Source organism: Natator depressus, chromosome 2 (genome assembly GCF_965152275.1).
Source record: "Natator depressus isolate rNatDep1 chromosome 2, rNatDep2.hap1, whole genome shotgun sequence".
Lineage (NCBI taxonomy): Eukaryota > Metazoa > Chordata > Testudines > Cheloniidae > Natator > Natator depressus.
In genome coordinates, this window is record NC_134235.1 from 67150686 (window position 1) to 67178110 (window position 27425).

At 42.9% G+C, this 27425-nt stretch overlaps 1 protein-coding gene across 1 annotated transcript in view; it reads right to left on the reverse strand.

The window, feature by feature from the left end:
• Positions 1-25498, reverse strand: part of XKR4 (XK related 4) — a 296678-nt gene extending 271180 nt beyond the window's left edge. The window contains exon 1 of the mRNA XM_074944366.1: positions 24708-25498. Within this exon, the coding sequence (XP_074800467.1) occupies positions 24708-25498 (791 nt within the window). The remainder of the gene's footprint in view (positions 1-24707) is intronic.
• Positions 25499-27425: the final 1927 nt, after the last annotated feature.

The window sequence follows — 27425 nt, forward strand, 5'->3', positions numbered from 1 at the left end:
GAGGGCGAGAGAGAGAGGTGGGAACCCCAGTTCTATCCCCTCACTCGCCAACCAGAATAACTGGGGATATGCTACAGAGAAGGATGAAATATTGCCAGAACAAGGGAAAGAATTGTTACATTCAAAATCAGAAATTTGTTCATTCCTGGCATATTACAGCAATCCATTGCCTCTTACCCCAGAGCAACTTGTAAAGTTATACCCCAGCCCATGATTTTATATAAATAGGGCACTGGGCCTTCAGACAAATGCACATGTCCTGGTGCACCTGTTATGGCTCTAAGACCTTTAAATACTAGGCATCCTGGGAAATGTAGTTCCCAGACAGTACTGAAAATCCAGAGATCATGCAACCAAGGAAACAGGTGACAGTCTGAGATCTCTATTTTATGAAGGCTAGGGACTGGCTGGTAGAATGAGAGAGACCTATGAGGAGCAACAAGTGCCAAGAAATGTCAGCGGAAGCCACATTACAAGAGCCAAAAGGACTGTTGAGCCCTGAGAAGGGCTTAAGGATTTGTGTTGCTGGGGTAGGCTTTCTATGGTGGGCCAAGAGGAACCAAGAACCTTTCAGCTTGAGTCCTGATACAGGAGCCAAATTAAACTGTTTAGGTTTATTTTGTGCTGGGGCTTCAGGGAGAAGACCCCAGGAGGAGGGTTTTTTTTAAATTTTAGTCATTTGCTGTGCAGTAGATGCATATGACCTGGCCTCAGAGGGGGAACTGAAGAATAGCAGAGCTCACAGATTGTGGAGGGAGCAGTGTTCCAACTTGAGTATGAAATAGATATTTTAAAGAACTCTGACCACAGTAATGAACATATCTTGTTAAATATCAAACTTAATTTATAAAGTTAAGAGTGCTTGTGATAACAATGCAGCAGCACTAACTATCAAAAACTAAGAAAACGCACATTCCCTCACAATACCACAACCTTAACACATGGATTGTTGTGTGTCAGTGTGTGTGTTCATCTATGGAGATGAGAGGGTTTAATATATTTTAGTCTTTATGTCTATCTAAATATTTATTTTGGTAACACTCTTAATGCATAGTATCAGTCCATATATATCAAACGATAGTATCATTTTTGGTAAAGTACTTAGCTGCTGTTTCTTGAAAATAATAGTTTAGTAGAAAACATACAACAAAGTTATGCAGTGCAAACCTCTAAGATCGGAAGATATTTGTAGACGTGCATTTCAGGCAGATCTGTGTGTGTCATTAATATGTAGATACATAAAATGTTTCTTTTCATAAAGATTTTCTGTGCTTATTTTTGAGATTCCTGGGGAATAATAGTATGTATTTGGGGTCAGAGTTAAGGTTCTTATGGTCTGATGGAATATGCAATTAATACTTCACAAGAATATAATGGTCCTGATTGAGAGATAAGCTTAGGGCAGCTTGGTTAGGGACAAGGGAGAGGGAAGAGATGGCTGCACGCCACCTTGGCGACCCTCCTGATTTTGGGGCCTGCCAATATGCAGATCCCCAACATAAAATGGAACATCCAGAGAGCTGCTCTTGCTTAAGTTCCACAACTGACCAAAGGGGGTTTTCTAGTAGCTCACAATACCTGGGACACCTCCCCTGACTAAGCCCCAACCCATGTGCTATGAGCTACTGGCATAGACCACCACCTGTTATTTCCCTATAGGTTGAACATATATATCTCTTAAAATACAAAGTTGTCAAGAGCTGGTCAACTGCATTGACCACATAAAACAAAGAAATAGGAGACAACTCATTCCAGCAAACAAGCACCCTGTTATAGAATCAGTTTGTCAGCAACCTAATAAAAACAGCGATGGATCAGAACAGCAACATGAGGTAGCCTACTAGCATTTATTTCTGAGCATACTCACACAGAGGTCTGTCCACTGAGGAAAACTTCATGGATGGTAAACAGCTCACGAAGGCTAAGAACAGACTGTCAACCATAATATAAAACAAAGTAAGTTAATATACTGTAACTTTGTTTCAAACTTATTTGACAAGTTTAAAAACAGACATATTTATGAAGGAAAAGCAAAATACCCACATACTCTAAAGAGGATCATAGGCAATAATTTATATCCTGAATATAGCTGGGAAAATTCTGGTTTTTAGCATCTGAAAACTATGAAGTTGCAATACAATTACGAAAATCTCTCTGAATTATGCATTTTTCATTCAGTTCCTCCAGAAGATATGAGAGCACTGCAACCCTTTGCCAAGTCTGATCCTAATATGCCATAGGGTGAATACAGACCCTGAACTGTCATACTCCATTTAAATCATATGTGGGGAAGAGCTAATGCAATTGCTCAGGATGTTAAGTACTACTACTGTGTTCAGGACAAAATATCAACAATCTAAAATCTGAATTATTTATTAAGGAGGAAGTGCCTTTTGAAGTGAACATTATTTATCTCTTCTCAGAACTAATGCCTAAATATGATGAAAAAATAGTTGCAAGGAGAAAAAGGAATTTAAAAGGCACTTTCATGATTCTTAGCCTGCAGATTTTACGTGCCTTTTTCATGTGTTTCATCTCTTTTCCAGGGCCATGTACAACTTTTTGCCATGCCTAGATACTTAGTTGATGAGCATCTTAGAAATCCCTGTAATAAACAATGGAACTGATCACGTCCTCACATGGGAAAACTCAGGAGAGGAAACTGTTTGCAGGAGACAGTGATCACCTATAAGCCATGTGGTAGGGACCAGCTGGATCCCAGGACCATCCCCATGGAGGGTTTGTGCCTCCATTATGGCTGTTTGTCCCTAACAGCCCATCTGGTGCCCTAGCAACATAGCTCTTGCAGCCATGATGCAAAGGTTTCCCCCACAACCACCGAGAGAGGTGGTCAGCAGAAAGTCAATACAGTCCAGAGCTGTACCGTAACTTTGATGGACTTTAAACTGGGAATGGGGGTAGGGGCAAGACATCCTACATTCTATGCCTGTGAAAATCTCTAGACACACGATGTGCCCTTGGTGAGATCTGTGGAAAAGGGTGCATACTGCTGCAGCAATGGCAAACTCACACATTCTCGAGGAAATGAAGTTCAATATGACAAATCCTACACTATTACTTGATAAGTCTCTGTTTAGAGAAATGTGACTTTTGTCATAATAAATAGAGTCTTGAGTTCTGAACAGTACCTTTACAGTGTCATTTTAAGTGGGATAGACACTCCTAAGTCAATGCAAGCAGTAATATGCAGCTAGTACCCATTATCTCTCTGCAGGTATTGTTCTGAAGTTACAAATTAGGGGATAAGCCATTCTGAGATATTAAGATCATATATTTACACAAGCTGATATTATATTAAAATATCATATGTTCAAAATTCCAGACAATTGATTGTTTTATGAAAATATTGGCCATTTAAGACTTAAAATTTTATACATTAATAGGTGACAAGAAAATGTTCTGAGAAGTCTAAAATATTATACTTTTTCTTATTTATCCTTAGTTCTTTTCTGGATTGTGTACATTTTCAAAATGTTGTAACACATTTAGTGTAGTAGAAATAGTCAATATTTTTCAAAAAGCTCTTAAGCTTTTACTATCAAGTACTTTCTTCGCTGAAAGAAGTAGTTGTGAGCCCCATGGTAGTTAATATCAAGAAAGGTATGAATGTATCTTTATATTTTGCTACAGATACTACTGTATTTTGTAAGACATTGAACATGACTACATATTAGTCTGAACTATATATTAGGACAGTTCAAAAGTCTGCAAGTGTTTGCCTGAAACACCCACCCTCTCAATAGATATTGGTCCTTTAGGGAAAGGGTTAAATGGGTTATCCTGACTCATTGAGGCAGATGGCTTGTTACTCCTGGGCATAAGGGAGGTGGAAGTGGCTCTCTTGTGAGAATCTAGGGTACAGACTAAAACCATGAGGTAAAAAGCCAAGAAGCGTCCAGTCCTGGGGAGGAGTCAGCTGGCATAGACTTTGTTTTAGAGCAACTTGGACAGGCACCTGCTCAGAAATGAATCCATATTTTGAAAATATTTTCAAGATGCTTTTAATAAAGTATAATTATTATTATTACAGTGGCACCTAGAGGCTCCACATGAGATCAGGATCCCTTTGTGCTAGGGACTATTCAAACACACTGTAAGAGAAGTCCCAGCCTCAGAGAGCTTACGGTCCAAATAGGACAAAGGGTAGGAAAAAAGAAAAAATCCTATTTTACAGATGGGGAACTGAGGCACAGAAAGATTAAATGATTTGCCCAAGGTTTCACATAGCAACTCTGTGGCAAAACTGTGAACTGAACCCAGATCTCCTGAGTAACATTCCAGTACCTTAACCACAAAGACTCCTGTCCCCATTTCTCAGACTGATTTTATATAGATTGTATGTACTGAGGGAGGAGAAAATATAGTGACAGACACCTTGTGGAGGCAAGAGGATTATGATCCAAAACCTACAGATCACCCATTGGCTGACCCTGCTGCATCATTGCAAGAGGGGAAGTATGACCCTTAGAACCCCTCAATGCCCAATGGTAAAGGGGGTTCCCAGAATACCTTAATCCTAGTATGTACATTCTGGTTCACCAAGGCATGTCACGAATGATCTTAAATGAAAGCCATGATCATGTTGCTCATTAATGTCATTGTAAAATGTATGTACAGATACTATGTAAAAAATTATGAAAATATGTCCCAAAATCTGAATCAAAGCAGGTTGACAAATAGGTTTCTATCACACAAAGGATGTATGTTCACCTATCTGTCTCGGTTCACATGTAAATTAAGCATTGTAAGCCCACATGACGGAAGTCATTTACATGTGATGTCAATGGGGGATGGGAAGCCATCAAGGAGGCAGGACACCAGAGACTGAACTGTCCTGTCTCTGGGGCCAGACAATGAACTTTGGGGATATAAATAGAAGACAAGGAGATACTAGGTAAAGGATGAAGGGGTAAGTAAATGGACAACATGTGTACATTCATGAAAATGTGATCCCAACCTGCCCTGGTAGAAACGCGGCAAAAAGGCTTTGGGTGAAATAAGACTGCTTTAGACTGTTAAATTTAGTGTCTAGAAATCATGCATTGATTTTGTTTTATATGTAACCCTTTTGTTTCCATTTTCCTTACTCACTACCTCTTAAATCTTGATCTCTGATAATAAACTTATGATTGTTTTCACTATAAACATATCTCAGTGCTGGAGTATTGTACCAGGAGCTGATCCTGAGTTGACTCATTCAATGTGGTGTGTATGTTATTCCCTGGGGAACCACACACAAGGTATTACCATGAGTGTCCTGTGGAGAAGGAGCTGAATGCTACAGGGGAACATTTCAAAAGGCTCAGGGGCTGGGGTACACCTATTGTTAATATGCAAGGCAAAGGAAGGGCTGGCAGAGCTCAAAGGAAAGTGCTTTGGTGGCTAACAGACTGGAGATGTCAGGGAGCTAATACCCAGTTAAGCACCAGCAAGTCTCCCCCTTTCTGGAAGCAGGAGGTAACAAGGTGACTCTCAGTCCTGGGCACCCCAAGAACCACCACAGTAGTCCCACATCACTACATTCTAAAATTATTTTACTAAATGGGGAAACTGAAGCTGTAATATAGTGAGTCTATTTAAAAAGAAGAAAATAAAGGGTAGATTTTACATATTATACCTGCTTTTGAATCCCATACCAATTTTTGTGGTTTTACTATTTTATTTTCCCTTTTAAAAATATATATAATATTTGTTATGCCGCCCTTGGGGCTGTTCTAACTTATTCCAAGGACTACATAAACTCCTGGCATGGGCAGAATTTGAGTGGCACAGTGGTAACTTAGGGTACCTTTACCCCCTTTCCTTATCAGCTGTGCCTTCTGTGCTGAAAAAGTGCAGCACAGAATCTAGTCTACAGGGGTTATTATAATAAATCACTAAAGATTAGTCATATCACACCAGTAATTCACACATGAGTCTCCCCATTAACATCAGCAGGAGTTGTCACGGGGTATGACTACACTGTAAAGAAAAACCCTGTTAGCACCAAGTCTCAGCCTGGGTCAATTGACTTGGGCTCGGGCTGTGGAGCTAAATATTGCTATGTTTAAGGCCCAGGCCTGAGTCAATTGACCTGGGCTCTGAGACTCGGTGCCACAAGCTTTTCTTTGCAGTGTCCACATATCCAAGGTTGGAAGGCTAGCTGCACATCTGTCTTCCTCCCAGTGTCTCTGAATGCACCCCACTCAGGTGTCAGGCCTCATGCCTTTATCTCTTCTTGGATAGAATTCTGCAGTTCTCCCAGGCTTAGATCAGACCCTGGGCTACAGTAGTCTATGTACCAACCATACTTCCCTAGCAAATCCAACTGAATTTAGCAGCTGTGCTTCTTCCCTTCAAGACTCTGTGACCAGGGGTGAATATAGTGACCAGAGAGACTTACTAAGAAGTATATAGCTGAGCAAGTAATTGATTTTTCAGTTTGGTGGCCAATTCATTTTGAACCAAAACTGACTCTCCCCCCTGCTGAAGTGGGGGTGAGGGGGAACCCTGTGTTCAGGTCAAACGAAACATTTTGAAATGAAAAGAAATGCCTAAACAGTTTGCTTTGAAAATATTGAAATGTTTTGACATTTCTAATGAAAATTCTTTTCCAGGTCCTCTGGCCAAGACGGTTCACCAAAGTCAATCTGAATTTCCAAAAAGTTTCGGTACCTTAAAAAATTGCAGTTTGGCAAATTTACTATTCACCAAATTTTTTTTCACCCAGTTCTGCCAAATCATCATTTAACAGTAGCAACAAAGCATTTAAACAATATGGTTTTTAAAACAACAGTCTACACATATGTCTCTCTTCCCTAAAGGGCTTCCCATCCCTCAATGAAGAGCAGGCAGGCCTAAATTCTCCAGGCCCTCAGCAGATGTCGGTGCCAATCTGAACAGCTCCCCAGCAACTGCCTCCTTTCTGGTAAGAGTGACGTTATTTTAAAATCCAGCCAAACTCCCTCTGTCCTTTTTAGTTCCTGGGTGTATGGTCCTGCCTGTCCAAGCCAAATTGTAGGCTCCACAGGGGGTCAAGTCAGCACACTGAGAGCCAATGGCTCTGCCACGGTCCATAAACCTGAAGAGTTTACCTTGTGGTGACTTAGTTGTTTCCCCTTCCTGCTTGTTTTTTTTTTTCAACCGGTCTGTATATAACTATATAATAAACATCCCAATAAACAGTCAACCTATAGTATTCATAAGTTATTACAGAACAGCTCCATGTCTGTCACAAGGAGTGACACATATGAAATGAGGACAGGTTACGGAATCAGTTATATCTAAACTAGTCTCTTCTTTAGGCACTTGAACAAAAACAGCGGGGGTGAGGGAGAATGAGTGGCATACTTAAATACCACATGTAGCCCTCTGTTCAGTGAATTAATCAGTATACTCTTATCATGAGTTCCTAATTAACCTATGTGGTAAAAATTCCCAGCAAATGGTTGTTGATTGTAAATGTAATCCCTCCTTTTGACACATGCATTAATGCACTATTGTTAAAGTTCAAAGTGATTATTATTGAGTTGTCTCAACCCCATTAATTATCCTCTGCACTATATTTGGATTCACTTGGGTAAACCTTTTTAATTGCCCAGTCTTTACTTACAGCACATCTTTGCTTAATATGCTATGAACTCTATTTATGTTTATGCCTTTTCCAATAAGCCTATATTAAATGTAGTTTTCACCATTATTACTGGAAATGCTAATGAGAACTCTATAGCTTACTACTAATCACCATAAATGTTCCTCTGTTTTACCAATCAGAAATGTCAGGTTCTTGGATGCTCTCAACTGAATTAAAAAATTCTCTCCGCTACATCCTGCCATCTACTATGTATAAGTCTTAGGTGAAAAACATTTTTATATTAAACTTTTACTTTAGTGTCCACATGTTTCCATGCAGAATATATCAGTTCTGAAAACAGGTTTAACTTAAAGCACGATACATAATGCACATTAAAATAATAATATTAATAGTTGGCACTTACAGCACTTTGCATCTGATCATCTCAAAGCACTTTACAAACATTATAGAACTGAATTTCACAACACCCTTGTAGTGCAGTTAAGTATTACCTTCATTCTACAGATGGGGAAACTGAGACAAAGACTACAGGGAAACATTTTCACAAGTAGCTGTAGCTCACGAAAGCTTATGCTCAAATAAATTGGTTAGTCTCTAAGGTGCCACAAGTACTCCTTTTCTTTTTGCGAATACAGACTAACACGGCTGTTACTCTGAAACCCATTTTCAGAAGTGTCCACTATTTTGAGTGCCCAATTTGAGGTATCTTATATCCCTTTTCTCTGTTAAAAAGACAGAGGAAAAAATAAGTTATTGTACTCTAGTGAAGGTAAATGGGTGTTGCGGTTGCGATCCATCCCTGAAAGTCAGGCATTAAGTGTTTCATGACATGCAGCTTAAGATTGAGCCAACCCAAGTTATGGACACATCAAAGCTTTGGCTTATCTAACTTGCTCAAGGACACAAAGGAAGTTTGCAACAGAGTCTGGAGAGGGGAAGAGACAAGGCAGATTTCCTAGCTTTTTCTTTAGCCATAAGCCTACGCTTCCTACTTCTATAGTTATCTAAAGACTCTGAGGAAAGCAGACTGAGAATCTTCTATATGCCCAAGAGAAAAGCATATGCAATGTGTTTTTTAAACCCCAAAACTACTTAAAAAGAAGACAGACATTTTTAAAGCTTCTTTCAAAGCTACTTCCTATTCTACCAGACATATCAAAAACCAATGCCATTCCTCTTCTTTTCTTAAGTCTTATGGGACAGAGAAAAGTTGAACAACCAGCCCCTCAGTCTCAAACATTAGGCTGTCTAAATGTGCTTCTCTGAGCTAATCGGTCAATTGAACATACATGGTGTATTTTATGCGCCTGTTGGTTATATTAGCAATAGAAATATGTGGAAACAGAACCATTAAATATATAGTGGCAACATGAGGACACCTATGCAATTTTTTTTAAGATAGAGACAGAGGATTCCAAAATGAAATAACAAAAATGATGAGAGACAGATTTCCATATTAAGAGAGATTGAAGAGATCAGAAAGGTTTCCTTTGAAATGAGTCAAAGGAAGGGGAGACGTACTTATTTTCTCATAATACAAAAAAAGGAAAGGCAACAAATTTAAACTGAACAAAAGGAAATAGTTTTTTCTACATTATGCATTATTAAACTGCAGAAGTCATCACCTCAAGATGCCATTGAAGAGCCTTGTAGAATTAGAAGTAAGGATTTGATATTCATATGGTTAATGAGGACATCAACAGTTACCTTCGATAAGGTAAGTTATAAGGAATACAAACTTTTCTTTGAAGCACAAACCCACCATTAACTAATGGGGAATAACCTACCCACAGGGAAAATCTCTTCCCAATCCTTAATTGTCCACAATGTGATTCTCACACCTTCCTTTGAAGCACCTGGTACTGGCCCCTAGTACAATGGTCTTGATGAACCACCAGTCTTATCTGGTACAGCAATCCCTATGTTACCATCTTTGGGGAGGGGGTGACCCTTAGCACCCTTGTATTCACACCCTAAACCGGGGTGGGCAAACTTTTTGGCCCAAGGGCCACACTGGGGTGCGAAACTGTATAGAGGGTTGGGTAGGGAAGGCTGTGCCTCCCCAAACAGCCTGGCCCCCACCCCTGCTCGCATTCACCCCCTCCCACTTCCCGCCCCGACTGTTCCCCTCAGAACCCCCGACCCATCCAACCCCCCCTCCCCCCACTTCCTGTCCCCTCCCGGGACCCCACCCCCATCTAACCCCCTCATCCTCCCCCCAGACCCTCCGCCCCATCCAACCACCCCCTGCTTCCTGTCCCCTGACTGTCCCCCAGGACTCCCGGCTCCCTTATCATGCTGCTCAGAGCAGCATGCCTGGCAGCTGTGCTGCCCAGCCGGAGCCAGACGCGCAGCCCCGCTGCCCAGAGTGCTGCCTACGCAGCAGTGCGGCTGCGGGGAAGGAGGGATAGTGGGGGAGAGGCCACAGGCTAGCCTCCCTGGCCAGGAGCTCAGGGGCCGGGCAGGACAGTCCCGCGGGCCGGATGTGGCCTGCAGGTTGTAGTTTGTCCACCTCTGCCCTAAACGTTACTGTAATAACCTTTGTGCAAAATATGCTTTGTGAGGTACCATTTAAAAACTAATAACATACTGATCATTAATATTCTTGTGTGATGTATGTACAAAATGCATATTAAGAGTTATGAACATAAGCTGAAATTATGACTAAAAGCTATTTACCAGTATGGGAAGGGGGCAAACCTGTTTCTCAGAGACAAAGGACAAGCAGACCCCTCTAGCCAGGTGTCAAAGTTGATTGGGAATCACCTGTCAAGTGAAAAGAAAATGAGTACTTGTGGCACCTTAGAGACTAACAAATTTATTTGAGCATAAGCTTTCGTGAGCTACAGCTCACTTCATCGGATGCATGCAGTGTAAAATACAGTGGGGAGATTTTATATACACAGAGAACATGAAACAATGGGTGTTACCATACACACTGTAACAAGAGTGATCAGGTAAGGTGAGTTATTGCCAGCGGGGGCGGGGGGGGGAATTGTATGGTAACACCCATTTTTTCCATGTTCTCTGTGTATATAAAATCTCCCCACTGTATTTTCCACTGAATGCATCCAATGAAGTGAGCTGTAGCTCACGAAAGCTTATGCTCAAATACATTTGTTCGTCTCTAAGGTACCACAAGTACTCCTTTTCTTTTTGCAGATACAAACACAGCTGCTACTCTGAAACCTGTCAAGTGGACATTCTTGTCAAAGAAGGGGGGCAGGAATAGATTGATCAGCATTTTAGCAAACTAAAACAGCTGAACCTCTTTCGCCATTAGACTCCATGTCTCCTTCCTCACAGCAGGAATCAAATTTACATAGGGGTAACCCTCAGAAAAAAAACATTTCAAAGGGTGAGTGAACTGGAAAGTGAGGGGCAAAAACTTCCCAATTCATCTCAAAGAAGACAAAGGAATCAGCCCTTTGAATTTGGGGTTGGGGAGATTCTGACCTGAGAATTTGGTCGGCTATGTTCCTGAGAACATATGGCAAGGATTTTATCTTGAGCCAAGTCTAGCTTGTTAAGTTTTAGCTACTAGAAAGAATTTTATTATTACTTCACTTGTAACCATTTCTGACTTTGATACCTTATACTTGTGCTAACTTAAAATACCTCTTTGTAGTTATATAAACTTGTTTTATTTTTAAATCTAAATTAATCCAGTGTTGGTTTAAACTGAACAGTTTGGTAACACCAGTTAAAGTAGCAAACTGTTGAATATTGACCACTGACCAAGGACAACAGACCTTTAATATGTGACCTGTCCAGAAGAGGGCAGAACATGTTTTGGGGAAAATTCAGGACTGGGAGTAGGTTAGGGGTCACCCTGCAAGAAGTAACCAAGGCTGGTGGAAGTCAAAGTGTGACTGGAACCTTGCTGACTGGCCGCTGGGGTCAGAGCTTCTGGACCAGAGAGTTACAGCTATACACAGACACTGAGGGTGTTACCTGCATGCCAGCTGTTTGTGAGCAGCCCAGGTTGGGTGCTACAACAGCAAAGAATTGTGAGGCACCACAGGCTGCGAGACACACAATGACAACCCCTCACTGGTCTGGATTGCACCCCAAAAATATGACGGGGGGGGGAGGAATTAGTCAAAAAACAAAAAGCTTTCAGGGAAAATGTAATTTTCAACTAAAGGAATTTTTAACATTTTAAGTTACATACTTCATTTCTAAATTTTTGTTTGGGGTTTCAAAAACCAAATTGAAACAAGTTTTCAATTTATTTTGAAATAACCTATTAAAAAAAATTTTTTTAAAGAGTTGCTCAAAATTGTGGGGAGAAAAGCCTGTTTTTTGAACAGTCATAATGTGTATTTTTTAAACAACAAAAAACTAAGAGCCAAACAAGCACCAGATATTGGAAGAAAGTAGTAGTGTGACCTACAACTTTCTGCTTTAGGACACCAAGTTGGTGGTGCTAAAAATCTGTTCCCAAGGCAGTTCAGTGCCTTTGTGAAATCAGTTGATCTCATGTTAGTTCCTTAGGAATTAAGAATTGAATAGGCACTGGAAATGGAACTACCCACATCCCTAGGGACGGATCTGCTACGCAGGGCTGAGTCTCATTAGCAGAGCAGTATGGGGAAGCTTATATTGCTATTGGTGATGATAGATCTGGTATGTGGACAGATAGAATGCTTCATTTTCCTGGACAGTTATTCTGGCACCTAAAATTTCTACCAAACTTGCTTAAAATAAAATTAACAATTTCAATATTTTAAAAGAAACTAACTGCTGTTATCATATTGTTGGCTGCCAAACTTTCTTTACACACACACACTAATTTAGTTCCATTATTCCAGATGGTGTCCTCCATCACCTGAAATTTATGGTAACCACCACATCCACTGATTAATTCTGCCAATCCAAAGGAATTATGTGACTCTCCAGGGAAACATTTCTACCAATACCATTAGTATACTGATTAGACCAATAACATCCCAGCTAATACATACAGAAAAAAACATTGCAACAAAAATAATGACATAGCATAGCAACACTAGCTACTGTACTAAAGAAAAAATAAACTTTAAAGTGTATTTTAATTTAAGTCACAGTTTGTGCCTATATATATATATATATATATATAAAAAAAATGAGAGAGAGAGGGGATCACAGCATTTAGAGATCAGAAGGAGGTATCTGGGCAGAGTAAATTACGCTGCAAACTCAGGGTAGAGGATATACCTTGTAGAGGATATATGTTGTATTAGTTTGGTTACTGGTGTAACACATGGAACCCATTCTATCCTTATTCCAAAATTAACAAAAAGGACATTTGAGGTATACTGGTGACTTTTCTACTTCTGAGTTCTCAGTTTTTAAAAAAAATTAAGACAAATAGAAATTAGGGATAGAAGAATGCATCCTAGCTTTTTTGGAGTTTGTATTTATGATTATACAAGGGAAAACTAACTGCAAGTTCTAGAACTATAATTTTATTTCAGAGTGTTAGTGGGATTCAGTCCAGTCTCCAGGTGTGGAATCCTTTCATCTCCCCAGTCCCTGAAACAGGAATCAATCTTGTTGCTTTTCACTGGTCAGTGGGTAGGAGAAGACGAGCTGGAGTTAACTCCTTGTTCACTATGGACTAAACTGTACCACTGCATCCTCTCATACTCCCCACTTTTGCTGCCCAAACTCTATTCATATCCCTTCTTATTGCTGCCTCCCTTCATTTTTTAAAAAGCCTACTTTTGATGGGACTAACACTTCCACACCTATTTGTCTGTTGGATATAACACCCTAAATAGAGAATGTTGATACAATGGGCAAAAGTGGTATTACACTTTATAAACAAGCTTCAACAAAACAAAACAAACTCAAACCTTCAACTGCAAACAAAGGTACTGTTTAATTTTTTTATGCATTGAAACAAAGTATCCAACCCACCAACCTCTTTATTTAACTGTTATGACTGACATGCTGTACAAGAAAATTAGTTTAAGTGGAAAGAATATAAAAAAACCTATTACATAAGTAAAATGAGAGTGAACTTGTCATGTTGCTGGAAACTGCTTCTCTTTTAATGAAGTTTGTCCTTACAGTCCAAGATTAGGGACTGGAGCAAGTTGGTAGAGATACAATATTCTTTTAGACTACCACGTAAACTTTGCAGCAAAGTCTAGCAAAGCACTAGAGCACAAACGAGAATAAAACTGGAAGCCATAGCTCACTTTAAGATGTTATTCGGTCTTCCATTCCACAGGAGATTCGTATATAGAAACTGACCTTTCAGTCATAAATAGTCTTCCAGTTGTAAGTAACATTGCATCAGGTAGTTTTAGTCAGAACATTCATCTGTTTGCAGAAATCTTCTGTGAGAATTAGGAATAAAGCATCCAAAAATGAGCTATGGGCCTGAAACATTGTCTTTTTTAATTTGTTTTATTTACTTATAGCCACTTCTGTATTTGTACTAGAGAGCTCTAGTATTCTTTGTATGGCAACATGAAATCCTCTAAAACACAAACTCTTAAAAGGTGAAAGATGTATACGATTAGGAAAACCCAAGTACTAATTCCTCCAGATACAAATTGCTAAAAACATCCTTTTGGCAAACAACAATAAGTTCACCTACTTGGACCAAATGGACTGGCAAAAGTATTAGTGTTTACACAGTGCTCTGAAAAAGCAAAGTCTTATATAAGTACTAAGTATTCCTATAAGAGAAACTTGTTTTTAATTTTCAGTTTGTGGTATCTTTCCTTCTAAAGTCTCTCAGCAACATTTATATGCAGTTTGGGTTGTGAGGATAAACTGAACAGGGAGACTAATTTGTATACTATCTTTTAGTAAGTGATTCCAAAGAACTGTAATGGAGCTTCACATTAATATCTCAAAACATAACATTCATCTACATATCACTGTGTCTCAACAAAAGACAAGAAATATTTATTCTACTGAATGGATTAATAGCAACTAAAATGCATTAGCATAGATAAATTCCCTCTAAGTGGAACTGCCCCTTCTGCTGCTGCTCTGTCAATCAATCACCACTCAGGAGCACTTAAGTCAAAAACGCCTGTGGCCTCATGGAAGAAACATGGTACTTCTGAGTTGTAGCCTTCCTGTGCATTAAGAGAAACAGATGGGAAGGCTATGCAATAATCTTTTCTAGAAAACAAGTCACTCATGAATTTGGACTCAAATGTAACAAACTGACAGATTTCAAAACACTGAGAAAAATTAGTGACAGTTTGACATGTTATCATGTGAGGTCCAATGACAGTTGGAATTACTGACCATCTAACTCCTACACTGTAACAGGACAGAAATATCAGAAACATCACAGTGAGATGCGAGAAACACATCTTGGGAATACAATCTTTTGGTTACTGGAATGAGAGGAAAAGAGACATCCTTCATTTTTTGAAAAATCTGGGACCTAAATATACAGTAGAAGTATCATTTATTGGCCTTACTAAGTATCCTAGATGTGCCCTAAATCTGACAACAAGGGCCGGATCCTCAGATGGTGTAAAGTGGCATAACTCTAGTGAGGTCAATGAAACTATGCTGATTTACACCAGCTGAAGACCTCACCCTGAAGACAGTGCAGAAAAAGTGACTGTCTTTAAGACTTGCAAGAGAGAGCAAGTTCTAGTGGTAGATTATAAACCTAGAAATACCAAATGGTAAAGAATAAAAAGCCTCATTTTCCCCACATCTGAGTAAATAAAAACAAAAACCTATTACTCACCTCAGGCCAGAAGCAGAGAGTTCCTTCCTTTGAAAAGAGCATGTGTCACCAGTTAGTTGATGCACCTAGAACTTGATAGCGATTGCTCTTCCACCATGGGGACTGCCTTGTGTGGGAAGCTACAAGGCTTTATTCTGTCACTCCTCATTCACTATGTATGTTGGAACTGGATAGGCAGTTTGAGCTGCATTGCCATTAATGACTATGACACATTCTGCTCGGTTTCCTTTTCATCAGATCTAGATGATGCAGTTTCTCAGCATTTCCAATGTCTAAGTGTGATAAAGAGTTAGATAAGGAGGTAGCTGATTACACTCAGTGTGGAGATGACAGAAATTATACTCATTGGTCCCTTTCTAGAAAAAAAAGGGGGAGAGAGAGCAGCTCTCTTGATAGAGGGGTTGAATTTGCCTTTTGTTAGTAAGGTGCACAAAATAGACTGGATCTTATTAGAAGCAACACCTTCTTTAGAGGATCAAATAGCAGTTGTAGTCCTGGATGCTTTCTCCCTCCCCCCACAATCTCAGGTGAGGAGATAGTGAAGATGCAAGAAACAAACAGGATCCTTACCTTTCGCACCTCTAGGTTTAATTACTGTAATATATTCTACATAGCACTACACATGAAGATGTCTCAGAACTTTAGCTGGTACAAAATGCAGCAACCCAGTTAGTACTGTTTCTCTCATGGAACATATTATACTATATAATATTACGTATTATATTAACCTGTGTATAATAATTTGCTTTCATTCCTGTCTACCTTACAGACCACCTTTCTGCTCATGTTCCTTCTGGATAGAGGTGGTCAGTTAATACACTTGAAACAACAACTCCAGATTTAAAACAAAAATGCTGTCTCAGCTAACTTAAGGCAGTGGTACACAGGTCTGGGATTCACTCCCCCTGCCAAAGTTTATTAACCTTCAGGGCACAGTGCAAAGCGCGTGCATTCAGGACTTTATCTTATGGGGTGTACTGGAAAAGATGGGATGTATCTTTTGTAGAAGGAGAGTTTATAGAAGCCTATAAGTTGGATTGATTCCTTTAACTGGTTGTGAACTGGCCTGCTGATTGATTGATTGATTATTTGAGTGTGTGTGTGTGTGTGTGTGTGTGTGTGTGTGAGAAATCAATGCTTTGTGAATGTGTATTTAAAGCACATTTTTATAAATCTGCAAAAAAATTAAGTGGTTTTGGTGCTTATTTTTGATTCAGAAATGATCAGCTCTAGTATGTTCATCAGACGCCCCTCAGCTCTTGGGAGCTCTGAGCATGGAAGATCAAGAATCTTGAATTCTTCTAGAACAATGCAGAGAGGAAAACAGAATGGCGTTTGGACAGACATTTATTTAACATGGTTGTGCTGCGTCCCTGCTGTTTGTTTCATTTCTTACATCATTGTATGGTAACTACCATTACTCTTTGTGACAAGTTGTTATAAAGCTCAATAAATAAAAGTTTTAAAACCTAATTCTTTTCATACACAATTTACAGGTTATTCATGCTGATAGGTGCTTTGCCTGTTTCCTTCCTTTCTCCTCCTAATATCTTTTGAACTTCCAAAACTGCTAGCTAAGCAAAATGAGTAAAAAAAAAAAAAGTTTTAACTGTCTCAAAAACTATGTGTGAGAAAACAGTGAATAACTCATACAAAGATTAAGACATGTTTGCAACATTTCCCAGCATGCTCCATGCTTCTCAGATATAGAAGATACAAATTCAACACTACACGCCTTAATTTCACCAAATCAAAAGCTGTATTCACTTTCTGCATTGCACTTGGAGTCTTCATTTTTACAGTTTGAGAACTCTAAATCTCTGGCCTTTGTCCTGAAACGCTATCCATGGATATGTTAATTTTGCAGACTCATTACTCAAGTTGAAATAAATATATTAACAAAATAATGTCTGTTGCTATTTTTGTTAACTTCTATTATCTTTTTCTCTATTCCAACTCAAGGGTCCAATCATGCCGTCCTTTACTCAGGTGCACTTAAGAAAGAACTGTAGGAATAAGCCTTATGTACAGCATCCATTATCTCCCTTGACAGCTACATTCCTCCTCAGAAACCATGCAACTGTCAACTAATTGTGAGGCATCCAAACTTCCTTGGCAACTGACCCAGCTTTACCAAGCTCATTTCCATAGAAGATCAGAAGTATTACAAAGCCCACTGCTTTCAGAACCTAATGTCACTTCCAAATCACTTCAGCTTAACTTTTCCACAACAAGAACTAGGAAGGAGAAGGAAGAGGAATGAGTTTTAGAAGTTACACATCTGGTCCTTTGGAGGACATGAACTGCCTGGGCAGAGATGCCTGAAGGAGAACAAAGAAGAGGCAGTGAGGAGATTTAAGCTGAGGGTGGCTCTTGCTCTATCCATTAAAAAAAAGGGAGACACTCTGTGCTTCTTCCAGTGTGCTCTGCCAGCAGGTGGGGCTGACAAGGCCATGGACACACCCTTACCCTGAAAATACATGACCTTTCTAAGACTACTAGCATTGCAGGCAGTGCTAGCTACACTCCCATTTTACCTGTGCTTCCCAAAACCTGTAGCCAAATGTCTATCTCCAGCAGCAGATGTACTTGGAGGACAGGGCTTCATAATTACTTCTAGATGCACATATGCATGGGTGTGACCCTAACAGCCCCATTATGTCAACTGGCAAAGGGTGCATTCAACACACTGTTGTCAGAATATTTAGCCAAACAATATCTTGTAAGACATCATAAAAACTGGTGACATGCTGCCCATGAATATGTATTATGTACAGGTTGTGTACAATGAGTTATGTATGTGTGCTGGAAATATGTTCTTAAAAAAAGTTTTTAAGGCAATCGATAGACAAACCTGCTTTAGACAAAAGAATGTGGATTTACCTGTCTGGGTCGAGCTTTGTAAGCCAGGGACAATGAAATTACATTTACATATCAAGTAAACAAAGCAATCAAGGTAACAAGCAGTGGAGGAAACTGCTTGGTGATCACTCCAGCGGGCCTGAACCCCCAGCAGGTCTTTGTGGTTCTTGTGGCAAAGACAATGAACTTTGGGAAATATAAGGGAAACAAAGACAGCCTAAGGCCATGTCTACACTGCACTTTCACCATTAAAAAACGTTTGTCACTCAGGTGTGTGAAAAAATACCTCCCTGAACAACAAAAGTGTTAACGATGAAAAATGCCAGTGTGGACAGCGCTTCATCGATGAAACTACTGCCCTCGTTGGGAGGTGGTTTATTTTGTCACTAGGAGAGCTCTTTCCCAGCAACAAAGAGTGGCTACGCTGCTCACCTTACAATGGTGCGGCTGCAGCAGCATAGCTGCGCCATTGTAAGGTGCACAGTGTAGACATAGTCTAATTTTCCATCACTTAGGGACTGAAGGGGATAGCACCCTCTGATTCTGGAGATGCTGGTAGCTTGATATAAGTGAGAAACTGTGTTAGGCAAAGTCATAGCTTGCAAGAATTAAGTTTTAGACACTAGCAAGCATGTTATTCTTTTCTGTAACCATTTTTTATCCCTTATTCTTGCTTGGTATCACTTAAATCTATGTTTCTATTAATAAACTTATTCTTGGTTTATTACAAAACCATCTGAGTGTTGTTAGGCAGGAACTCAGCTAAACTAACAGACTGGTGTGTGCACTGCCTCTTCGGAGGCAGCAAACCTAATTTCTACAAGTGCCAGTCAGAGGGACTGGACACAGCAGAGGTACCTCCAGGGAACTTGGGTTCACTGGTTGTTACCTGCAAGGCAAGGTTTAGACTGCCAGAGTCTGGAGGAGTCTGCTAGTGAGACTAACAGACTGGTGCAGCAGGGAGCTGTCTCATAGTGTAAACTCCAGCAAAGTTCTCTCTTGCTAAGGCAGAGAGGTAACACAGTTACCTCTGAGTGCCTTGAGGTTCTGAGTGCCTTGAGCAGAGCATCACAATGGGTATCAGAATGTATCAGAGGCATGGATAAGAAAACATATCCACAGCTATGTCTGCATGCAGAATTTTTAAAAACCCAAAGCAATTAACAGATTATAGTATAAATTCAACTGCCTACACAGAGCCAAAAATCTGCCCTCAGTTACACTCAACCAACCACACTAACTTCACTGGGACTGTAACCGAGGACCAGTCCTGGCTGACAGTCTGCAGATATCCGCCAAATCTTTTCACAGATGGCGTTTTTTCTTCCAAATGGCAGAATTCAATCCTCAGTACAATGGTTTGTAGAAATTAGTGACAAAATACAAAAGAAAGAAACCTAAATTTTTATTCATAAGATATTTGTGGCTCATCTGCAGTCACACCATATTTTTTTGTTTTGTTACACTGCAGTAAAAGTTCATTTTAAATCACTATTTCACAGCATCACCCCAGACAGTATTAAAACCCCCATCAATTTCCCATTAGCACACTTCAATTAATATGCAATTGCTTTTAGCAATCACACTTATATTTGTAAGAATATAAATGTAATGTATGTAAATAAGAATGAACCTTGAACATAATATACAGAAAGGCCAATTTCTAGTAATTCAATATCTTAACAAAATTAATAATTTGATCCAAAATATTTTCTTTATGCAAAGATATTGAGAAGCGAAGTCATATCAAAATATGTATCAAGGTGGGCTACTCATATATGTACCCAAACCTACTGGGCTCAAAACTGGCTTTCATAATGTCCATACACAACTACTGCAATTCTCTATATTTAGGATTGAAGCTCCATGCTCTGAGATAGTTCCAGAGAACTCAGAAAGCAGCAAGCCAACTGCTCAGCAATATAGAGGTCACCAGGAACACATCACCCCAATTGGTTACTCTCAGTATGAACTCCCTGTTGAATTCAGAGTCCACTTCCAGGTTACCATTTCAACACCCTTCATGGAACCATTTCTAGCTATTTGAGCAATTGTCTCTCCACACGACCACCACTTCCTTGATATCTAAGTTCCACTGCGGCAGTAAATCAGATGGCAAATAAGGGATGGCTAATGACCTCTGGAGTCAGAAACTTCACAAGAGATGGACCTCACTGCCAGATGCAATGAGAATGAACAACAGCTTCCATGCTTTCACAGCTAAGCACAAAACCCACTTCTTATATCCTCACATTCATAGTTATATATATATCTGGCCCAAACCAACTAAACAACAAAAAAGCAACCTCAACACCCAAGTCTACTTGTTGACAGGGAAAAAGCAAGATATAATTGCCATTTTTAATTATTGAAATTGCCCAGATATTATGGTAATGGGACAATAGAAGAACCTAGGTAGAAGGGGTAGATTTAACCAGGGCCAAAGGAAAATAAGTAAAAATTGAAAACTAAGAACCCCCAAGCAAAGAGAAGAAAGTAGCACAGGTTTTCAACAGCAGGGACTTCAATCCTTAGGCCATATGTGCACGTAGGACTAATATGACACACAGACAACATGCAGTATACCACTGTGGCCTGCCAAAGAAGGAACTCCTAATGAATGCAAACCAAATTTCACAAAAATGTCAGCCTGCATTCTGAGTGCTTACATGACAACCTCTCAGGCCAGCATACATGCTTTGTCAGGTGGGAGAGGTTTCAGTTCCATGGATTTTCTACTGGAATTGTGCTTAGTTTTCCAGAGGAAGTACCTATTTTCCAGAGTTTACACTTCCTTTGGACCCACGACTGCACTGAGAAGTGTTGACGTAATATATTTAGATGTCTGTAAGATGTTTCAGTTGATTAAAAAACTAGAATATAAACTATGGCACACATTAAAGGATTATAAATTGGCTAACTGTAAAAACAGGGAATCATCATTGAGTAGGTCTCTCTCCAATGGGGTTACCTAGGGACCAGTTCTTGACCCTACAATATTTTACATCTTTATCAATGACCTGAAAGAAAATAAAATCATCACTGATAAAATTTGCAGATGACCATAAATTGGGGGAGTGGTAAATAATGAAGGACAGGTTACTGATTGAGAGCAATCAAGATTGCTTGGTAAAATGAGCACAAGCAAATAATGTGTGTTTTAATAAGCTAAGTGAAAACACACATATCTGAAAACAAAGGATGTAGGTAATAGTTACAGGAGGGGAGACCCTATCCTGGGAAGCAGTGACTCTGAAAGAAAGCTTGGGGGTCTTGCTGGATAATCAGCTGAACATGAGCTCCCAATGTGATGCTATGGTCAAAAGAACTAATGTCATCCTGGGATGCATAAACAGGGGAATCTTTAGTGAAAATAGAGAGATTATTTTACCTCTATATTTGGCACTGGTGCAACCACTGCTGGAATGCTTTGTCCAGTTCTGATGCCCACAATTCAAGAAGGATAGTGATAAATTGGAGAGGGTTCAGAGAAGAGCAGTGAGCATGATGAGATTAGACATCACTATAACAGTGATGACTCAAGGAACTCAAGAACATACATAGGAACAAATATTTAATCATTAGCACTTCAATCTAGCGGAGAAAGGTATAACACGATCCAATGGCTGAAAGTTGAAGACAAATTCAGACTGAAAATAAGGCATACATTTTTAACTGAGAGTAATTAACCATGAGAACAATTTACTGAGGGTCATAGTGGATTCTCCATCACTGACCATTTTTAAATGAAGTTTGGATGTTTTTCTAAAAGATATACTCTAGAATTATTTTGAGTAAGTTCAATGGCCTGTGTTACACAGGAGATCAGGCCAGATAATGATAACGGTCCCTTCGGGCCTTTGAATCTATGGGAATGGTACAAGCACACCTCTCCTCTCATATCATTCACTGTTGATGACCATAAGGACTCTGACTTTCATGAAATACATTGGGGAGGAAAGGAACAAATTAGCCAAATGGACTATAAACAATAACTATGTAAAAATACTATAAACTATCAGCTATAAAATGACTAGACTTATGAAAATATAAAGAGAAATAGTTAAGTTACCAATTAACAGCTAACAAATTGATCAAACAACATGGCATGCTAAAACATAAATAAGATTGCTGAGTTGGATATTCATGTTGGTTTTATGGCATTATAATGGACACAATTTATGAAGAAAAATTATAACAATCAAAGGATAGTCAGCAAATTTAAGGGCAAACTACTAAGCACTCTTCCATGAAGCAAAATCTCATGCACAAAGAATATAATTGTCATAGAAGAATAGCCAAGGGGCTGAAGAACCCTCAATCCCAACTCACCATGCTTCCTGCACTGCCATGCAATGTTGGTCCATATCCAGCTCAAGTCACAAACCCTACCCCTACCCTGCATGTTCTAATCCAGAGAGATGTCGAGGAGCTCTGTTCTGTGGCACTCAGGGTGATGCAGACTCTCTTTGTCTTGCCTCTTTACAGACTGCCACCACCCACGTACAACTGAAATGCTTCACTCCTGCCACTTTGACCATTCTGGGGGTAGGTGGGCAGGGAATTTGTTCTGAGTATATTAAAATTACATGGTATCAGATCATGCTTACTGATCTGCAAACAAATACACATGAGCAACTTTACACACATGAATAGTGTTATTGTACTTAATGACATTACTCATGTGCATAAAGATACTTGTGTGGTTGCAGGATTGGATCCAAATATTAATTATTATGCATCTCACTAAGAGTCCCGAGTTCAGCCCCACATGGGGGAAGTACACAAGCAATCTGGGAGTCCAAATATGAAACAAATATTTAAATGATTCTTACTAAATGATATGACCATGATAGGAAATCCTTTTACAACATATGCTAATTAAAAACCTCTTCTAAAAATGTACCTTCCACCAGTCAAAAAAGAAACTTCAATAATACTTTCAACTGTTGCTTCAGTAGATGGCTACATTCAGCATAGCTGAAACATTGCTTTTGTATACCATAATTTTATTTTGAAATTGTAACTGCATACATTATGCTTTCCCAAAAGTAGGTTGCTTAAAGCACTGGTAAAATTCACTTGCAAATGACTATGCCTCAATTTAAAACCTATTCTTGAACTAAAATTATATTCTTAAAAAACATCTTTCGGGGATGAAGAAAAGACAGTATCTATTAGAACACATAAGCTACATGGTACTTAATAGCATTGCACTATTTGAAACTATACAGTTACTATGGCATAGTTTTTTTCCAAAAACATTAATACTAATTATGATATTCAGTGTAAGTATCAAGTATCATATCTGCTATAGACTATTATAACGTGGCCTTTCCACGAAACAAAACTATTTAAAAGTTTGTTGTCTGAAATATTTCTTCACCATACAAACTGTATGATAAATGAAAAACGTAATTTGAGAACTAGATGTTATATAAATAGATGTTATAACAACAGGACTATACATCCCTAGGCAGTGCATCCCTTTTCTAGCTATAATCTTTACTCTCTCTTAAATTCTCTAATCACATTAATACTGTGCATATATGAAGAGAATTCTAGATAATATGAATATGGTATATTTTTCTCAAAATACTAGTTTTTTTTAACTTCGCTGAGAAAGTTAATGTTTTCCAGACTTTGGGATAATATAAATCTGGAGGTGTATCATGTTTTAGATTGCAAGTTGATGTAATCTGGGTGTAATGAAACTGTTTCCCATGTGTAGCGAATCATAAGACAACTAAACAACCAGTTTAAATGCCCACTAGCATTAAAACTTGGGAAGGTTAATAATCCTTACCACTGCCTCCCTTTTAAAAGGGCTTTTACATAAATCCTCCTCTTTCGGTAACCAGCCATCCTGATATTATCAGGACTGTCCAGATATTAGGGGCTTTGTCTTATGTAGGACCCTATCCCCTCCACCCCAGGACCTTATTATCCCCCAACCTGATTGGTCACATTTGCTATCTGGTCATCCTACCTCCTCTAGAGCCATGCACAAGGATACAGCCATCCAAACCACCTGAACGCATTGCAACGGAGGCAGGTTACCAATACTTTTTGCAGGATTGTCACACTGCATATTTAATACCAATCAAATCAAAAATAGTGTGCGAGCAGGGGTGTGCAACCTATTCATTGCCTGCCTACCCAGCCACTCAGAAACAGGTAGTATTGCCAGCGGTGGCAATGGAAGGGAGTTATCCATGTTCCCTCACACACGTAGGAGCTACCTAGTTTGGAGAACATTTTAACCCAGTGCAAGTGTGTATTTGCACGCTCATGCATCCACACTATAGAGAACTGCATACACCCAAACTACATTATTTACAGGGTCACTTGCTTCCGGAAAAGAAAGGAGGAAAGCTTAATAGCAATGCAAGTTTTCGCTCAATTAAATACACACAAGAGGAGCCCCTCCCCAGCCTCCCAACATCACCACCGGACGGGTAGGGGCCGAGCCCCCAGGGGAGCCCGGGGAAGCTGTGGCCGGTAGGTGGGGGTGTAAGCAGGGTAAAGAGGCTGTACCTCCAGATCTGCCCGAGCTGCAGGATGTGGATGAAGGACTGCAGGAGCCAGATGCAGAAGGCGCAGGAGGCGGACCTGCTCTTGCCGGCCCTGCCGCCGCCGCTGGTGCTGCTGCTGCTGCTGCTGCTGTTGGTGGCTGTGGTGGCGTTGCTTTTGCTGGCGTTGGACGCCTGCCTCTGCGGCGTGCAGGGGCGAGGGGCGTCCATGTCCCCGGCCGCCGAGCCGCTGCTCACCAACAGTTTGCTCTCGGCGGCCGGGCAGTGGCCGGCGGCGGCAGCGGAGGCGCTGTCCTCGGTGCTGAAGTCGTGCACGAACCAGCGGAAGCTGAACACCTGCACGGAGAGGGAGCCGAGCAGCACGAAGAAGAGGGTCAGCCCGAACCACCAGCGCTGGCCCCGCACGTAGTAATCGACCGCCAGCCAGACGTCGGTGCCCACGTCGGCGAAGTACACGGCCAAGGCGGCCAGGATCCACAGGCAGTCCCACAGCGAGTAGCGCCGCTGCTCCCGGCCCAGCCGCAGGCACAGCGCCGACGAGCCCCCACCCGAGCCCCGGGAACCGCCGCCTCTTCCCCCGCCGCAGCAGCTGGAGCCGCCGTCCCCGCCGCTGCCGCTGCAGCAGCCGCCCCCCGGTGCCTCGTCGTCGCCGCCGCCGCCGCCCGGCCCCGCGCCCGAGGGCAGCCCCGGGGCCAGCGCCTGCACCGAGCCCGAGTGGTCCGAGTTCTGCAGCGGCGTGAACGCCACCTCGCCGCCCTTCTTCATCTTCAGCCGCCCGTCCGACTTCGCGGCCATGATGCCTCCGCCCCGCCGCCGGGGAGAGCGCGCCTTTATCCCGCGCCTCCCCCTGCTCCTCCCCCGCCGCCGCCGCCGCTCCGCTCCCCGGCCCGGCTACGGGCCGCCGGCTCCTCCCGGGCCCGCCGCGCCTGGAGCGCCGCCTGCCTGTGGGGAGCCACGCTCAGCCCCGGCGCCCCGCCACCCGCGCGCTCCGCGCGAGCCGGCAGCAGCCGCGGGACCGCTCCCCGGACCGGCGCATCCCTCCGCCCGCCGCCGCCACCCAGCTGACTGACGCCGGGAAAGAGGATGACCTCATCCCTTCCTCCTCGCTGCCGCCCCCAGCACCAGCCGCGGCGCGCGGGCGGGGAGGGGGCGGGGCACCCAGCGCCGCGGGAGGTAGGGAGCGAAGGGGGGCGGGGGGCGCGGAAGGGAGCAGCTACCTGCCTGTCCCTGCGTGCGGGGACAGGGAGCGGCCAGGAACTGCGCTGGGGAGGGGCAGCTCAGGGGCCACGGGGAGGATGGGGGATCACTGGGGAGGGCAGAGGTTGGGATGGAGGCGGGGGCTTAGGGCACGGGGTGAATGGGGGATCAGTGGGGCGGGCAGGGGTTGGGATGGAGGCAGGGGGGTTAGGGCACGGGGTGAATGGGGGATCACTGGGGCGGGCGGGGTTCGGATGGAGGCGGGGGGGGTTAGGGCACGGGGTGGATGGGGGATCACGGGCGGGCAGGGGTTGGGAGGGAGGCAGGGGGTTCGGGCACGGGGTGAATGGGGGATCACTGGGGCGGACAGGGGTTGGGAGGGAGGCAGGGGGTTCGGGCACGGGGTGGATGGGGGATCACTGGGGCGGACAGGGGTTGGGAGGGAAGCGGGGGGGTTGGGCACGGGGTGGATGGGGGATCACTGGGGCGGGCAGGGGTTGGGAGGGAAGCGGGGGGTGGGGCACGGGGTGGATGGGGGATCACTGGGGAGAGCAGGGGTTGGGAGGGAGGCAGGGGGGGTTGGGCACGGGGTGAATGGGGGATCACTGGGGCGGGCAGGGGTTGGGAGGGAAGCGGGGGGTTGGGCACGGGGTGGATGGGGGATCACTGGGGAGAGCAGGGGTTGGGAGGGAGGCAGGGGGGGTTGGGCACGGGGTGAATGGGGGATCACTGGGGCGGGCAGGGGTTGGGAGGGAAGCGAGGGGGTTGGGCACGGGGTGGATGGGGGATCACTGGGGCGGGCAGGGGTTGGGAGGGAAGCGAGGGGGTTGGGCACGGGGTGGATGGGGGATCACTGGGGCGGGCAGGGGTTGGGAGGGAGGCAGGGGGGGTTGGGCACGGGGTGAATGGTGGATCACTGGGGCGGGCAGGGGTTGGGAGGGAAGCGGGGGGGTTGGGCACGGGGTGGATGGGGGATCACTGGGGCGGGCAGGGGTTGGGAGGGAGGCAGGGGGTTAGGGCACGGGGTGGATGGGGGATCACTGGGGCGGGCAGGGGTTGGGAGGGAGGCAGGGGGTTAGGGCACGGGGTGGATGGGGGATCACTGGGGCGGGCAGGGGTTGGGATGGAGGCGGGGGGGTTGGGCACGGGGTGGATGGGGGAATCACTGGGGCGGGCAGGGGGTTAGGGCCCGGGGTGAATGGGGGATCACTGGGGAGAGCAGGGGTTGGGAGGGAGGCAGGCAGGCAGGGGGTTCGGGCACGGGGTGAATGGGGGATCACTGGGGGGGGCAGGGGTTGGGATGGAGGTGTGTGGGGGGGAATTAGGGCACCGGAGGGAAGGGGTGACAGGAGCAGCACTGGAGAGGAAGGGTGGGGGAGAGCGTGCATGGGCTTTCGGCCCAAAGGCGCTGCAGCGCAGGGTGAGGAGCGTCGCTCTGGGAGCAGCCAGAAGGGGAAGCCGGGGGAGCGGGAGCTGCGGGGGTGGAGAAGGGGGCGCGCAGGGCGCTGCCGCCTGGAGGGGGCGC